Source organism: Anolis sagrei, chromosome 8 (assembly GCF_037176765.1).
Source record: "Anolis sagrei isolate rAnoSag1 chromosome 8, rAnoSag1.mat, whole genome shotgun sequence".
Lineage (NCBI taxonomy): Eukaryota > Metazoa > Chordata > Lepidosauria > Squamata > Dactyloidae > Anolis > Anolis sagrei.
The window spans coordinates 24,128,827-24,146,813 of NC_090028.1; the positions used below are offsets into that span (position 1 = coordinate 24,128,827).

At 42.9% G+C, this 17,987-nt stretch overlaps 1 protein-coding gene across 1 annotated transcript in view; it reads right to left on the reverse strand.

The window, feature by feature from the left end:
* The window catches only part of FOXF1 (forkhead box F1), a 35,120-nt gene extending 18,243 nt beyond the window's left edge, over window positions 1-16,877 (reverse strand). Inside the window, exon 1 of the mRNA XM_067471051.1 lies at window positions 13,005-16,877. Within this exon, the coding sequence (XP_067327152.1) occupies window positions 13,005-14,103 (1,099 nt within the window). The 5' untranslated portion in view covers window positions 14,104-16,877. The remainder of the gene's footprint in view (window positions 1-13,004) is intronic.
* Between the last annotated feature and the right edge of the window lie 1,110 nt (window positions 16,878-17,987).

Here is a 17,987-nt window from a genome sequence, read left to right on the forward strand (position 1 = left end):
GAGTAAATAATAATAATAGGTCCCCAAAAGCAATAAAGTGCAGTGGCAGGGGACGGCTAGTGTGTGTGTGTGTGTGTATATGGTTTCTAATCTATGTAATTTATTTATGCTTGTAGGTAAACGATATTTCTTCTTGTTTCTTTGTCAGTGTTGATGTGGAGATTGTCTGGTTTGCCTACTCTGGAATATGCAACATATCACTGTCCTTCTTTAGGGTTCCCTTTCAAATCTATGATACTATATCCCTCTGTGTGTCAATCATATCTATCTATCTATCTATCTATCTATCTATCTATCTATCTATCTATCTATATCTATGGCTGGGTGGCTCTTTGTCAGGAGGGCTTTGATTAGATTGTCTTGTCCTGGTGAAGAGAGTTGGACTGGATGGCCTTAAGTATTTCCTGTTGGTCATGGGGGATCTGTGTGGGAAGTTTGCCCCAATTGTGTCGTTGGTGGGATTCAGAACGCTCTTTGATTGTAGGTGACCTATAAATCCCAGTAACCACAACTTCCAAATGTCAAGGTCTATTTCCCCCCAAACTCCATCTGTGTTCATATTTGGGCATATGGAATATTCGTGGCAAGTTTGGTCCAGATCCATCATTGTTTGAGCCCAAAGTGCGCTCTGGATGTAGGTGAACTGCAACTCTCAAACTCAATGTCAATGCTCACCAAACCTTTCTAGTGTTTTCTGTTGGTCATGGGAGTCCTGTTATACCACGTTTGGTTCAATTCCATTGTTGGTGGGGTTCGGAATGCTCTTTGATTGTAGGTGAACTATAAATCCCAGTAACTACAACTCCCAAATGACAAAATCAAAAAATTTTGAGTGAAGGACATACATTGGGTTGTTAGGTGTATGCTGTCCAAATTTGGTGTCAATTGGCCCACTGGTTTTTGAGTTCTGTTAATCCCACAAACGAACATTACATTTATAATATATATATGCTTACTTTGCGTAATGGGTTGAGCCGCCCCTGTATATATATTACGCAAAGTAAGCATTTGCAGTATAGTTGATTTTTCCCAGGGGCGCTCTTGAGGTGCTCTTGGGGGAAAAATAGACCTTGACATATGCAAGTTGTAGTTACTGGGGTGCATAGTTCACCTACAATCAAAGAGCATTCTGAACTCCACCAACGATGGAATTGAACCAAATATGGCACACAGAACTCCCACGACTAACAGAAATATATATCATTTTTGTTTGGGGGGGGGGGGGGCGGCACCAAAATACTGTTTGCTTACGTGGAAAATTACCTAGGGCCGTCTCTGTATGTGTGTGTGTGTGTGTGTGTGTGTGTGTGTGTGTGTGTATACATATATATATATACATATATGCACACATACATACACACACATATACACACACACACTAATATATAGTAATATATACTACTACTAATAATAATATAATATTAAAGGAGCCCCCGGTGGCGCAGTGGGTTCAAGCGCTGAGCTGCTGAGTTTGTTGACCGAAAGGTCACGGGGAACGGAGTGAGCTTCCGCTGTCAGCCCTAGCTCCTGCCAATCTAGCAGTTCGAAAACATGCAAATGTGAGTAGATCACTAGGTACCGCTCCGGCGGGAAGGTAAGGGCGCTCCATGCAGTCATGCTGGCCACATGACCTTGGAGGCGTCTACGGACAACGCCGACTCTTCGGATTAGAAATTGAGATGAGCACCACACCCCAAAGTCGGACACACGACTGGACTTAACGTCAGGGGAAAACCTTTACCTTTACTGTATTATTAAAGTGCTCTGAATTACATTTACTAATCTCCAATTGTGGCTTTTCTTCACCTCCAAAAAGTCGGCCGTGTTTTCGCCTGGAGATCAAAATCATCAGGAATTTTGTCATTTTCCAAAAGTCGGCCTCGTTTTTTTGAGCGAGGCAACTCCGGACCATGAAATCAAAACCTCCTCCTGCTATAAATGTAAGTGTTTCAGATTACTTTCCTTCCATTGCGTCTTTTGTCCAAAGTTTGCCAACTTTTTCAAAACTTTGGGGAAACTTTGGGGGGAAGCCTTAACACATAGCTGAGAAGGACAAGATCTATTTACTGTTTTGGGACCAAGTTTTTTTCTCAACGTCTTGAAATCTCCGGGCTTTTCTTTGAGGGAATGAAAAAAATAATATCACGGAAGATATTAAAAATAGAAGCGAAGTCAGGATTTGCCCATGACGCAGGCCCTAGGCAGCCTTATTTGTGGTCCTTCTGCCAGGAATTTCGAATCTCTCCTCCTACGGATTTTCATTTGGGAGAAAAGAGACCCATTGTGGAGTGTTTTGCAGATGCTCGCCTGCAACTTTGCCATTTGCAAATTGCATAGGCAACCCAATTCAAAGCAAGCTGGGGTTCTGTCGGGAGAATGTACCTCTTTTCAGAAAAAGTCCAGATTTGAAGGAACAGGTTACCCCCAAGCATGGGCCAGCTTGGACCTTCCTTCCAGGTGTTTTGAACTTCAACTCCCACCATTCCTAACAGCCTCAGGCCCAGGCCCGTAGCCAGGATTTCGGGGGTTTTTTGGGGGGGAGGGGGGGTTCAGAATGCTCTTTAACGATGGAATTATAAATCCCAGCAACTACAACTCCCAAATGACAAAATCATTTTTTTTGAGTGAAGGACATACATTGGCCTGATAAGGTGTATTGTGTCCAAATTTGGTGTCAATCCCCCCAGTTGTTTTTGAGTTCTGTGAATACCACAAAGGAACATTACATTTTTATTTATATAAATTATTATTAATAATAATAATATCTCACTTTCTTTCTCTATAGAATTAATGCCTTAACTGACCTGTTTGAATGCTATAAAATCCATATTTGTTCAGTTTTTGATCATATGCAAATGTTTATAGTATGTGTATCAATAGGTGCACAGACACGTTGTTGTTATTATTATTATTAATAATAATAATAATAATAATAATAATATCTCACTTTTTCTCTATATAGAATTAATGCCTTAATTCTATAGAGAGAATTAAGGCTATTATTAAGGCTGAATGCTATTAAATCCTAGGAGTTTTACATTAACCTTCTCTAGAAAAGGGGAATGACACCTCACCAAACTACATCTCCCAAGATCCCATAACATTGAGACATAGCAGTAAAAGTGAAATCAAACTGTATTAATTTGACAGTGCAGATGCACTCTATGTCTCAGATTCTAGAAAAGATTTTGGAAACCTGTGAAATATCCCAACCAGCTCCAAGCAGAGCCGCTTTCTAAAACCCAACGATTGTAATCCTGTCTGCAACCATTAAATTCAATTTTTTTATCTCACCACTGAAACCACAGTGGCTTCCTTGACTTTTCCTTGTGCGCCTTCAAGCCCTTTCTGACTGATGGCAGCCCTATCCAAGGTTTCTCTGGCAAGGTTTGCTCAGAGCTGCTTCTGGGACTGAGAGAGTGTGACTTTAGCAATTGGATTTCCAAGGCCAAGCAGGAACTTCAACCTTGGTCTCCAGAATCCTAATCTAACACCCAAAAGAAGGGAAAGGTATCAAAATAGTCTTCCAACTCTATTGCAGGCCATATTAACAATAAATAGAGAATGCAGCAGAGTTCACACATTAGGTGATTCCTTATCATCCTTACAATTTATATTTTGGGTAATATTAAACAAGGCAAAACTTATTATTGCTATTTTTCTTGTTGTTCCCTGCCTTTCTCACACTCTATACCTCACTGCTGCAAACTGTATGTTTAGCTATGCTTAATGGAAGTGAAAGGTTGCTGTCTTGTTTATGCTCTCTGTTGATGTACACCTTTCCTTCACTTTTTGGCCTATGTACCTGACTTTCAGAGGTGTGTAGAAACATCCTTCAGGACCTTCTTCCAAAATTACTTCCAATCTCCACCTCTTTCTACACAAAGACCCCTTTCCTTGTCTCTTCCCTTCTTTCCCACCCTGCTCTGAATAATTATTATTATTATTATTATTATTATTATTATTATCCATATAAATAAAAATGTAATGTTCGGTTGTGGGATTAACAGAACTCAAAAACCACTGGATGAATTGTCACCAAATTTGGACACAAGACACCTAACAACCCAATGTATGTCCTTCACTAATAAAAACACAACAAAACACAGCAGAAGAGACTTTAAAAAACCCAAAAAGCTAAAGTTAAATGACAATACAGAAATAAGGGAAGAAAGAGGGAGGGAAGGGGAGAAAAGAAAGAAAAAAAGAACAAAGAAACGAAAGAGGGAGGGAAAGAAACAAGGAAAGGGAGAAGGAAGCATGGAAGCAAAGAGAGAAGAAAGGAAGGAAAGAGGGAGGGAAAGAAAAAGGGGGAAGGAAGGAAAGTTAGAGAAGGAAGGAAGGAGAGAAGGAAAGAAGGAAAAAAAGGAAAGAAAGAGGGAGCGAAGGAAGGGGGAAGATGTAGAGAAAGAGGGAGCAAAGGAAAGAGAGAAGGAAGAAAGAGAGACAGCAGAAGAGAAAGAAAAAGGGAGGAGGAAGGAAAGAGAGAAGGAAGGAAGAAGAGAAGTAAAGACAGGAAAGCAGGAAGGAAAGAGGGAGTGAAGGAAGGAGGGAAAGAAGGAGAGAAAGAGGGAAGGTTGGCCACAGCAACGCGTGGCGGGTACAGCTAGTCTATATAAATAAAAATGTAATGCTCATTTGTGGGATTAACAGTACTCAAAAACCACTGGGGAAATTGCCACCAAATTTGGACACAAAACACCTAACAACCCAATGTATGTCCTTCACTCAAAAAAAATTGATTTTGTCATTTGGGAGTTGTAGTTGCTGGGATTTATAATTTACCTGCAATCAAAGAACGATGGAATTGAACCAATCTTGGCACACAGTTCTCCCATGACCAACAGAAAATACTGGAAGGGTTTGGTGGGCAGTGTCCTTTGGTTTTGGAGTTGTAGTTCACCTACATCCGAAGATCACTGTGGACTCAAACAATGATAGATCTGGACCAAACTCTACACGAATACTCAATATGCCCAAATGTGAACACTGGTGGAGTTTGGGGAAAAGAGAACCTTGACATTTGGGAGTTGTAGTTGCAGGGATTTATAGTTCACCTACAATCACAGAGCATTCTGAACCCCACCAATGATAGAATTGGGCCAAACCTCCCACACAGAACCCCCATGTGGGCCACAGCAACACGTGGCAGGGGACAGCTAATAATAATAATAATAATAATAATAATAATAATAATAACAACAACAACAACTATATTTGTATTCCACAGCATGTAAAATGCCTTATAATGACTGGAACAGTTTCCTACCTAAATTACTGCATCGTCTCCTGACCTCTAGATTCCTTCATTTCTCTGGTCCTGGTTTGTGCCAATGTGGACAATGGTGGGCAATAGCCAAAGTCACCCACAGGATGCCAGTCGCTATATGTTCCTATGTTCAATATTGAAACTGATCCCACTTTTGATTACTTTCCATTACTTCTACACTTATATGTCCTCTCCTCAAATTATATGCCTTTTCAGGGGAAGGATTCAAACCTTGTTAAGAAGAGGGCCTGGGTATTGTGTGGTTGGAGGGCTGGAGGAAGAGTGTGGGAGATTTGGAGTCAGGCTCAGGAGGAACTTTGATCAAACCACACTCTTCCCTCCTCAGGGAAAAAGAAAGCCTGGCCAAGAAATATGTGTCTTGGCATCAGGACAACTTGGAGGCAACTGAAAGATCCATAACAACAACAACAAAGAAGACAAAGATTGCTTCTTGAGATTTCAAGGTGAACCTACCATGGGCGAGTATGTGACTTGCCCATAGATTTCTATGGTCAAGTGGGCACTCAAACCCTGGTCTCCAAAGCCTAACTTCCAAACCTTTAGGTCACCCTCATTCCCCCAAAGCCTGATATGGGACAACTGTTTTCAAAGGTGAAATCTTAATCCTGAAGATTTCAAGGAGGGCAGTTTATCCTCCCCTTGTTTGAAAATTAGTAATTTGAACAGCTCAGAGCCCCAACCCTGGTCTTGTGAGCCTCACCGAGGCCCAGGCCTGTGCTTTGCCTTCCCATATTAAAGACATTGTACATTGGCCATGAATGAGGACAAATCTCATTCAGAAAGAGAAAGATGGTTGTATATCCATTGAATTGCAGGACTTCCACTCTTGAGTTAAGAGTAACATTTTAGGCCGGGGACATTTGTGTGCCTTCCTAGGTCTAAGAAAACAATTCCCAGTCCTCCAGATGATATATTGAGAAGAACAACAGATGGTATCAACAAATTGGTGACCCCTTCAACAAGGGGTTGGTGTCACCCCAGTGTTTTTGGTATTCATCTACACTGTGGAATGAATGAAGATTGGCTGGCAGAATACTATGGAATCCAGCGTTGTCTGATTTCTCTGCTCAAGAGGATGGATGCCTCCCCAAACTACAATTTCCAGCATTCCATAGCATTAAGCCAGGGCAGTGAGTGTGAAACTGCACTTATTCTCAAGTGTAGGTGGTTTTGTGTAGTAGATGCACCCAAGCTTGGATGGTGTCTACACTCTAGAATTAATTCAGTTTAGCACCATTGTGATAGTCATGCCTGAATCTTATGGAATCCTGGGAGGCCTCAGCCCCTTTTGCCTTTGTCAAAGTCCAATTCCTCTGGTTCCATAGCATGGGGGTCAATGTCAACAGTTGGGTTGGAGAATCAGAGGAATGTTATTAAAAATGAAAATATTATCTACTAGCCACCCCCTGCTAGTTGCTAGTTGCTGTGGCCCAGTCTGTGTATATGTGTTTTGTATGTATATATTCATATATGTGTGTATATATTTGTGTATATGTGTATATATGTGGTTTTGTGCATGTGTTGTATTTTTTTGTTTTTGGCTTTTTAAATCTCTTCCGCTGTGTTTTTCAGTGTTTTTATGAGTGATGGTCACTTGTTGGCCTGATAGGTGTATTGTGTCCAAATTTAGTGTCAATTTGTCCAGTGGTTTTTGAGTTATGTTAATCCCACAAACGAACATTACATTTTTACTTATACATAGTATAGCCGTCCCCTGCCACATGTTGCTATGGCCCACTTTGGTGGTCATGGGGGTTCTGTGTGCTAAGTTTGGTTCAATTCCATTGTTGGTGGTGTTCAGAATGCTCTGTGATTGTAGGTGAACTATAAATCCCAGCAACTACAACTCCCAAATGTCAAGATTCTATTTTCCCCAAACTCCACCAGTGTTCACATTTGGGCATATTGAGTATTTGCGTAGATTTTGGTCCAGATCCATCATTGTTTGAGTCCGCAGTGCTCTCTGGATGTAGATGAACTACAACTCCAAAACCAAAGGACACTGCCCACCAAACCCTTCCAGTATTTTCCGTTGGTCATGGGAGAACTGTGTGCCAAGTTTGGTTCAATGCCATCGTTGATGGGGTTCAGAATGCTCTTTGATTGTAGGTGAATTATAAATCCCAGCAACTACAACTCCCAAATGACAAAATCATTTTTTTGAGTGGAGAACATACTTTGGGTTGTTAGGTGTATCGTGTCCAAATTTGGTGCCAATTGCCGCAAATTGATTTTTTTTTTTTTGTCGTGCCAGGAGTGACTTGAGAAACTGCAAGTCACTTATGGTGTGAGAGAGGGTTTAGATAGACAGATAGATAGATAGATAGATAGATAGATAGATAGGCAGCAAAATAAGAAGAGGTAAAAACCAACCAAGAAGTAGAGTTTTAGTAGTGGTGTGCCTACCTAGTATGTGTTTGTTTATTGGTATAGGGCTGGATCTAAAACTTCCATATATAATGCAGTTTCAGAATCCGTATTATATGAGTCTACCCTATATCTGAATTGCAATATAGCATTATTATTTAATATTTTTATTTTTTATTTTTAACCAGACTCAAAGTGGAGTGGTTGACCATTGGCCCTGGATGAGTCTACACTGTCCTACAATGTTCTATAATTGAGTTGCATGTTGTTGTTGTTGTTGTTGTTATGTTTATTTATAAGGAGACTCAAAGCTGACTGGCTGCCCATTTGCAATGTATGAGTCTACACTGAACTATGATGTAGCTCAAGGCAGTTTGAACACCATAGGATATGTGGGTGCTTGTTTTGCACCCTGTGCTCCTATTCAGAAAATCTCACTTCCCTGTGATAACACTATGTGACACCACTTTTGTTCCTGGTTTGATAAATCTCATTTGGTTCTATAATATAAAACATGGGGGAAAAGTTGATTAAAGTGCAAAAAAATATATTTTATTTTTGCGGGACATCCTATGGCAGATGTTGCTGGAATTTTTCAAGGGCTACCTCCAATTCAACATAGTTTGTGTCCATTCAAGGAAGTTCCTGGACTACTTTCAGAATAATGGAGGCACAATTAAACAGGAAATAGTACTTTGTTACACAGTGTAATAGGATTTTGGAAACAAGAATTGGGGATAGATCAGATGTTTAAGCAGCTGAGGGGGGAAAGGAAAGGGCCTGAGGCAGTTAGGAATGGTGGGAGTTGAAGTCCAAAGCACCTGGAATGAAAGCCCAAGTTGGCCCATACCTGGTCAAATATGTTTGGCCCTAACTAGACAAGTCATTTGCTTATGTCTAAATAGTCAACTGTAAGTTGGATGCTTTTGGTCCCCCAAACTGGAGTGTTTTGTAAACTTTATGGACTGGAAGGCCCATGAGGTCTCTTCCAACTCTATGATTTTATGATTTCCCTTCATCCCGGGGGGGGGGGGGGAGATCTCTCCCCCGGCGGGTCTCAGTCCGTTCGTAAGTACGGGTCGAGTGTTCGTAACCCGGGGATTGATTTAAAAAACCTAGTTCGCCCACCCTTCTGTGAAGGGTTTTTTACCTTGTAGTTCGGCAGACTTTATGAAAATGGCTAACTGCAATTCAGTGAGGTAGGTTTCCAATGAGACTAATACAAATTAGATCTTATTGCTTTGCCAACAAAGGAGGTCTCCCCCCCTTTTTTACTGCACTACATGCCTGAACTATTATATAGCCCTATATTTGGGGGTGGTTGTTTTTGTAACTCATTGATTTTGCTTTGCTTTGGGTGTGATGATTTCTTCTTTTGACCTAATTTTTCCCTGAATTGTTTTTGTGTGTGGCTATTCTGGTGTGTGTCTGTTTTTCCTTGTTGTTAGCCGGCAAATCAAGTTCTGCTTTTAATGCATTTAGTTTAATTTGTACGAATTTATGTGTTATGTTATGCTTATTTAAGTGCAATTCTTGGCTATCTTTCGGTGAGTTTTAGAAGTCGGATTGAGATTGTTTAATCCATTGTTTTTGACTTGATTTGTTGTTTGTCTGTTTTCGACACTGAATGTTTGCCATTTTTGTTACTCATTGGAAACAGCCCTGAGTCTCTTGGGGAGATAGATAGGGCGGGTTACAAATAAAGTATTATTATTACTATTACTATTATTGGGGGGAGGGGGTGAGATATACATAAATTATTATTATTATTACTATTATTGGGGAGAGTGGGTGGGATATACATAAAGTATTACTATTACTATTATTGGAGAAAGTGGGTGGGATATACATAAAGTATTATTATTATTACTATTATTGGGCAGAGTGGGTGGGATATACATAAAGTATTATTATTACTATTATTGGAGAGAGTGGGTGGGATATACATAATTATTACTATTATTGGGGAGAGGGGGTGGGATATACATAAAGTATTATTATTACTATTACTATTATTGGGGGGAAGGGGTGGGATATACATAAAGTATTACTATTACTATTACTATTATTGGGAAGAGGGGGTGGGATATACATAAAGTATTATTATTACTATTACTATTATTGGGGATATACATAAAATTACTATTACTATTACTATTATTGGGGAGAAGGGGTGGGATATACATAAAGTATTACTATTATATTACTATTATTGGGGAGAGGGGGTGGGATATACATAAAGTATTATTAATACTATTATATTACTATTATTGGGGAGAAGGGGTGGGATATACATAAAGTATTATTATTACTATTACTATTATTGGGGATATACATAAAGTATTACTATTACTATTATTGTTATTGGGGAGAGGAGGTGGGATATACATAAAGTATTATTATTACTATTACTGTTATTGGGGAGAAGGGGTGGGAGATACATAAAGTATTAATAATACTATTATTGGAGATATACATAAAGTATGATTATTACTATTACTATTATTGGGGAGAAGGGGTGGGATATAAATAAAGTATTATTATTACTATTATTTTTATTATTGGGGAGAGGCAGCTTTGTAGTTTTGGGGTTTGTAGTTTAGGGAGGAGTCTTTAACAGCCTCACTAAACTATAAACCCTAGAGTTCTGCAGGAGGCAGAAACCGGATTTTAAGTGGATTTTTTCTCTCTCTAGTGGATGAAGGGCCCTTCCACGCAGCCCTGTATCCCAGAATATCAAGGCAGAAAATCCCACTATATCTATTACTATTATTATTATTATTATTATTATTATTATTATTATTGGGGAGAGGGGGCAGGGTATACATAAAGCATTATTATTATTATTATTATTATTATTATTATTATCAACATCATCATCATCATCATTTTTGGGGAGTGGAGCCGGGGTATATATAAATTATTATTATTATTATTATTATTATTATTATTACCGACAAACCACGGGAGGAGGACTTACTGAATATTTTATTTAAATTGAATTGGCCTTTTTGTCTTTTGTGAGTGTTGTTTTATGTCAATTGACATTGTTCTAGTTTAAATGCGGATGTAAACTACTTGGATTTTATGTGTTTTTACTGCACTCTGATGTGCTTTCTGTAAGCTTTCCGGGAAAATCGTGGTAGGATATAAATGACTATTATTATTATTGTTATTATTATTATTATTGTATTGTCGAAGACTTTCATGGCTGGAATCACTAGGTTCTTGTGGGGTTTTTTCGGGCTATATGGCCATGCTCTAGAACATGGCCATATAGCCCGAAAAAACCCACAAGAACCTATTATTATTATTATTATTATCATTATTATTATTATTATTATTATTATTATTATTATTTTGCTGACACAAAAGCACAGTATGTCACAGCAAATGAGATCTATATGCTGGATTGCATATCACAAAATCACAAGTTGAACACTTCCCAAGCGTCTAGGACTGTGTGATGTATTTTGGAATGATGCACACAGATCCTATTATTATTATTATTATTATTATTGTATTGTCGAAGGCTTTCATGGCTGGAATCACTAGGTTCTTGTGGGGGTTTTTTTGGGCTATATGGCCATGCTCTAGAACATGGCCGTATAGCCCGAAAAACCCCCCACAAGAACCTATTATTATTATTATTATTATTATTATTATTATTATTATTATTTTACTGACACAAAAGCACAGGATGTCACAGCAAATGAGATCTATATGCTGGATTGCATATCACAAAATCACAAGTTGAACACTTCCCAAGCGTCTAGGACGGTGTGATGTATTTTCGAATGATGCACACAGATCCTATTATTATTATTATTATTATTATTATTATTATTATTATTATTATAGGATACTAAGGAGGGGGACATTTTGATCTCCTTGGGGATGAAGTATCTATTGGTTGATGGTTATTGTTGTTCTTATGTTTTGATGATGTCTGTTGTTCGGTTTTATTATTTTAACTAGCTGTCCCCCTGCCACTTGTTGCTGTGGCTCAGTCTGTGTATATGTGGTTTGTGGGTGTATATATTTGTGTCATAATAATAATAATAATAATAATAATAATAATAATTTATATATACCCCGACTCCACTCCCCAATAATGATGATGTTGATAACAATAATAATAATAATAATAATAATAATAATAATAATGTGTATTTGCGTATTTATATGTGTACATGCATATTGTGTATATGTGTGTGCTTAAATAATAATAATAATAATAATAATAATAATGTGTGTTTGCGTATTTATATGTGTACATGCCTATTGTGTATATGTGTGTGCTTAAATAATAATAATAATAATAATAATAATAATAATAATGTGTATTTGCGTATTTATATGTGTACATGCATATTGTGTATATGTGTGTGCTTAAATAATAATAATAATAATAATAATAATAATAATGTGTGTTTGCGTATTTATATGTGTACATTCATATTGTGTATATGTGTGTGCTTATATAATAATAATAATAATAATAATAATATGTATTTGCGTATTTATATGTGTACATGCATATTGTGTATATGTGTGTGCTTATCTATATGCATATTTGTGTGTATATATGTATGTGGATATGTATATGTGTGTTTGTATATATATATATGTGTGTGTGTATATGTATATATGGTGTATTTTTGGGGTTTTTTAAGTCTGTTCTGCAGGGGTTTTGTGTGCGTAAGTGTGTGTTTACGGATGATGGACACTTGTTGGACTGTTAGGTGTCTTGTGTCCAAATTTCGTGTCAATTCGTCCGTCCAGTGGTTTTTGAGTTATGTTAATCCCACAAACGAACATTACATTATTGAAATGCAATGTATTTTAATTGTGATCTATTTTATTTCGTTTTCGTTGGGCTTGGTCTCCATGTAAACTGCCCCAGTCTCTCTTCAGGGAGAGATATAAGAATAAAGTTATTACTACTACTACTACTACTACAGTGGAGAAATGCTCCAGTGTGGTGAACTACAAGAAAGGAGATTCCATCTGAACATGAGGAAGACCTTCCTGGCTGTGAGAGCCATTCAGCAGTGGAACTCTCTGCCCCAGAGTGTGGTGGAGGCTCCTTCTTTGGAAGCTTTTAAACAGAGACTGGATGGCCATCTGTCAGGGGTGCTTTGAATGCAATATTCCTGCTTCTTGGCAAGGGGTTGGACTGAAAGGCCCATGAGGTCTCTTCCAACTCTATGATTCTATGATTTCCCTTCATCCCAGGTGGGGGGGGGTTTCTCAGTCCGTTCGTAAGTACGAGTCGGGTGTTCGTAACCCGAGGAATGATTGAAAAAAACCTAGTTTACCCGCCTATTTGTTAAGGGTTTCTTACCTTGTAGTTCGGCGGGGTTGTGGCTGTTCTGGTGGAGGTAAGGCTGCTCCAAGGCGTGTGCGGGGAGCCCCGCGGCCAAAGGGTTTCCTCCTCCTCCGGTGTTAGCGTTGGCGTTGCAGGGTGAGAGCGAAGGCTGCTTGAGGTAGGAAGCGGGGCTACCGTTGAGCCCGGGCCCGGCTGAGGGTCCCCAGGCCGGAGGAGGGGCGGTGGAGTAGACCGAGTGGGAGGCTTCCAGCGCGGCGCCTGTGTTCCCGTTGCCGTTGCCGTGTCCCGACAAGAGAGGCGAGGCGGGCAGGCCGCCGTTGTGGTGGTGGTGGTGGTGGGCGCCGTAGTCCTCCCCCGGGCCGCCCCCTCCTCCCCCAGACATGTAAGCGTGGTGCCCGGGGTTGGAGGGCAGGTGTGGGGCCAGACCCATGCTTTCCACGTTCATCATGCCCAGGGCGGCGCCGTCGAGGCCGGCGAGGCCGTTGGGGGCGCAGGGTCCCCCTTGGAAGGCGTAGGTGTCCGGCAGGTGATTGAAGTTGAGGTTCATCATGCCATAGACGCTGGGCTTGAGGGCCTGGCACTTCCTCCTGAAGCCCCGCGGGCGCCTCCGGAAGGAGCCCTCCTCGAACATGAACTCCGAGGCTGGGTCGATGGTCCAGTAGTGGCCCTTGCCGGGCCGGCCCAGCCCCTTGGGCAGCTTGATGAAGCACTCGTTGAGGGACAGGTTGTGCCGGACGGAGTTCTTCCAACCCTGGTAGGCGCCGCGGAAGAAGGGGAAGCGCGCCTGGAGGAACTGGTAGATCTCGCTCAGCGTCAGCCGCTTCGCCGGAGAGCTCTGGATGGCCATCACGATCAGCGCGATGTACGAGTAGGGCGGCTTCTCCGGGCGGCGGATCCCCGCCGAGCTCTTCTTGCCGCCTTTCGAGACCGAGCCCGACCCCGAGGAGGAGCCCGTGCCGCCGCCGCTGCCGCTAGTGCTGTTGCCGGGTGCCGAGGAGGCCGAGGAAGGGGACGGGTCCATGGGCGCCGGCGGAGGAAGGGGCGCCTTCTCCGACATCGGGAAAGAAGGAGGAAGAGGAGAGGAAAGCGCCGCCCGGGAGGGACCCGCGGTCATCGACGCCCAGCCTGCCCTTCGCCCCGGGATCCAAGAAGGCCAGGAAGGGCGAGGGAGGCCCCCCAGTCTCTCCCTTCCTCCCCTCTCCCTGCTTTTCCTCTTCCTCTTCTCACACTCTCCAAGCTGGGTTGGGATTGGAAGCCAAGGTAAGGGCACGATTGCCTCTCCAAAATAGGCACACTTTGCCTACCTAAGGCTCTCTCTCCTTCTTCGTATACTACTCAGATTGGGTTGGGATTGGAAGCCAAGGTAAGGGCACGATTGCCTCTCCAAAACAGGCACACTTTGTCTACCTAAGCCTCTCTCTCCCTCTTCCTCTCCTCTTCTTATACTACTCAAATTGGGTTGGGATTGGAAGCCAAGGCAAGGGCACAATTGACTATCCAAAAAAATCACACTTCGCTTTCCTTAGTCTCTCTCTTCCTCTTCTCACAGTCTCCAAGTTGGGTTGGGATTGGAAGCCAAGGTAAGGGCACGATTGCCTCTCCAAAATAGGCACACTTTGCCTACCTACGCCTCTCTCTCCTTCTTCGTATACTACTCAAATTGGGTTGGGATTGGAAGCCAAGGTAAGGGCGCAATTGCCTCTCCAAAGTAGGCACACTTTGCCTACCTAATTTTCTCTCTCCCTCTCCTCTTATACTACTCAAATTGGGTTGGGATTGGAAGCCAAGGCAAGGACACAATTACCTCTCCAAAGTAGGCACACTTTGCCTACCTAATTCTCTCTCTCCCTCTCTTCTTATACTACTCAAGTTGGGTTGGGATTGGAAGCCAAGGCAAGGACACAACTGTCTCTCCAAAAATAGAGACTTCGCTTTCCTAAATCTCTCTCTTCCTCTCCTTCTCTTCCTCTTCGCACAATCTCCAAGGTGGGTTGGGATTGGAAGCCAAGGCAAGGGAACGGTTGCCTCCCCAAAATAGGCACACTTTGCCTACCTAAGCCTCTCTCTCCCTCTCCTCTTCTTATATTCAAATTGGGTTGGGATTTGAAGCCAAGGTAAGGGCAGGATTGCCTCTCCAAAGTAGGCACACTTTGCCTACCTAATTCTCCCTCTCCCTCTCTTCTTATACTACTCAAGTTGGGTTGGGATTAGAAGCCAAGGCAAGGGCACAATTGAATCTCCAAAAAATTCACACTTCGCCTTCCTAAGTCTCTCTTCCTCTTCAAAATAGGCACACTTTGCCTACCTAAGCCTCTCTCTCCCTCTTCCTCTCCTCTTCTTATACTACTCAAGTTGAGTTAGGATTGGAAACCAAGGCAAGGGCACAATTGCCTCTCCAAAAAATTCTTCCTCTCCTTCTCTTCCTCTTCTCACAGTCTCCAAGTTGGGCTGGGATTGGAAGCCAAGGTAAGGGCACAATTACCTCTCCAAAGTAGGCCTACCTAAGCCTCTCTCTCCTCTTTTTATACTACTCACGTTGGGTTGGGATTGGAAGCCAAGGCAAGAGCACAATTGCGTCTCCAAAAAATTCAGAGTCTCTCTCTTCTCTTCTTCTTACACTCTACAAGATTGGAAATCAAGGCAAGGGCGCGCTGGCCTCCCTCCGCCTCTCCTTTCTTTCCTCTCTTTCGCTTCCTCTCCTCTTTTACCGACACGATTGTCTCTCCAAAAAAAAAGGCACACTTTGCCCCACTCGGTCTCTCCCTTCCTCCCTTCTTCCCTCTCTTCCTCTTCTTGCCCTCTCCAAGTTGGGTTGAGATTGGAAGCCAAGGCAAGGGCGCGATAGTCTCTCCAAAATAAGCACACTCCGTTTCCTTAAGCTTCTCTCTTCGTCTCTCTTCCTACACTAGTTGGGTTGGGATTGGAAGCCAAGGCAAGGGCAGGATGGCCTCTCCGAAAGAGATACACTTCTCTTCCCTAAATCTTCCTCTCTTCCGCTTCCTCTACTCCCCAAGTTGGGCTTGGAAGGCAAGACAAGGGCGCGATGGCCTCCCTCGGCCTCTCCCTCTCCTCTCTTTCTCTTCCGACACTACTCAAGTTGAGATGGGATTGGAAGCCAAGGCAAGGGCAGGATTGAACCCTTCCTCTTCCTCTCCCCTTCCTACACTACTCAAGTTGTGTTGGGCTTGGGAGCCGGAATGAGGGCACGATTTTCTCCCTGATTTTCTCTTCGCCTGCTTTCCTTTCTCTTTCCCTCCTTCCTCCTCCCTTCTCGCGTTCTCTTCCTCGACTCTCTTCGAGTGGGGCTTGGAGGGGGATAAAGGGTCAGTTGGCCCCCTTCCTCAGAGAAATCAGCCACTCACCTCCCCAGCCCTTCCTCTTCCTTCAGTGGCTCACTCGCCCCTCTTTTCTCTTCCTCCTCCTCCTCGTCAAAGGAAAACAAAACCAAACAGTTCCGCTCGGAATGGAAGCAAAGGCGAGGCGAAATCGGCCCGAAATTCCTCCGGATCGGCGTTGAGGAAGCAAAGGAGCCGAAACCAAAACAGTCCAAGGAAGGTCCCGGGTGTAGTCCCGCAGAAAAGGAGGAGAAGAAGGCAAGCAGAGGGAAGGGAGGAAGGAAGGGAGGAAAGAAGGCGGCTCTTTCTCTCTCTCTCTCTCCCTTCCAACCTTCGGAGAGTGCTGGCGGGCCACCCGCTCGGCTCTACCTCCTCCTCCTCCTTCTGCTCGACCCCTCCCCCGTTTCTCAGGCTTCCGAGGGAGGGGGGGAGGTCTTGGCCCAGCCTTGGCTTGCCTTCCTCCCTTCTTCTGGCCCAACCTCGGCTCTCTCTGCCCTCCGCGCCAAGAGACGCCTGGCATTGGTCTCTCTCTCCAGCCCTCGGGGGACAGGGAAGGAGCCCAAGGGAGGAGGAGGAGGAGGAGGAAGAGGAGGAGGAGGAAGCCACGCCCCCTTACCCCCTTTCAAAAGCCCCCCCTCTCTTCTCCATCCAAGGATCAACATGCCTCTGGCAAAAGGCAATGAAAGAGTCTGGCTGGTAGTGTTGTTCTTCTTCTGTTTCAGGCCTGGGCCAGCTTGAGCCCTTCCTTCCTTCTCCCAGGTGGTTTGGACTCCAACTCCCACCATTCCTAACAACCTCAAGCCCTTTCCTTTCCCCCTCAGTTTTTCCCCCTTCGGCTTAAACCGAAAAGGAAAGGGAAGAGGAAAAGGAAGGGGCCAGAGGCTGTTAGGAATGGTGGGAGTTTGGCCTGCATCAATAGGAGGTCTAGATCAGGGGTCCTCAGACTTTTAGGAATGGTGGGAGTTTGGCCTGCATAGTGTCTAGATCAGGGGTCCCCAGACTTTTTAAACAGTCCCTCAAACTGTTAGAGGGCCGGATAATAATTTTTTTTTAAAAAAAACCACGAATTCCTATGCACACTGCACATTTTTTTATTTGTAGTGCAAAAACCACTTAAAAACAATACAATAATTAAAAGTAAGAACAATTTTGACAAATATAAATTTATTAGTATTTCAATGGGAAGCGTGGGCCTGCTTTTGGCTGATGAGATAAGATTATTGTTGTTGTTGTGTGGTTTCAAGTCCTTTCAGACTTAGGTTGACCCTGAGCGAGGGCCGGGTAAAAGACTTTGGAGGGCCGTATCCGGCACCGGCCATAGTTTGAGGACCCCTGGTCTGGATCTAGGGAAGTAATGCTAGCCCCCTATTCTGCCTTGATTAGACCACACCTGGAATATTGTGTCCAATTCTGGGCACCACAATTCAAGAGAGATATTGACAAGCTGGAATGTGTCCAGAGGAGGCTGACTAAAATGATCAAGGGTCTGGAGAACAAGCCCTATGAGGAGCGGCTTAAAGAGCTGGGCATGTTTAACCTGAAGAAGAGAAGGATTGTTGTTGTTGTTGTGTGCTTTCAAGTCGTTTCAGACTTAGGCTGACCCTGAGCGAGGGCCGGGTAAATGACCTTGGAGGACCGTATCGCCCCCCCCCCCCCAGGCCAT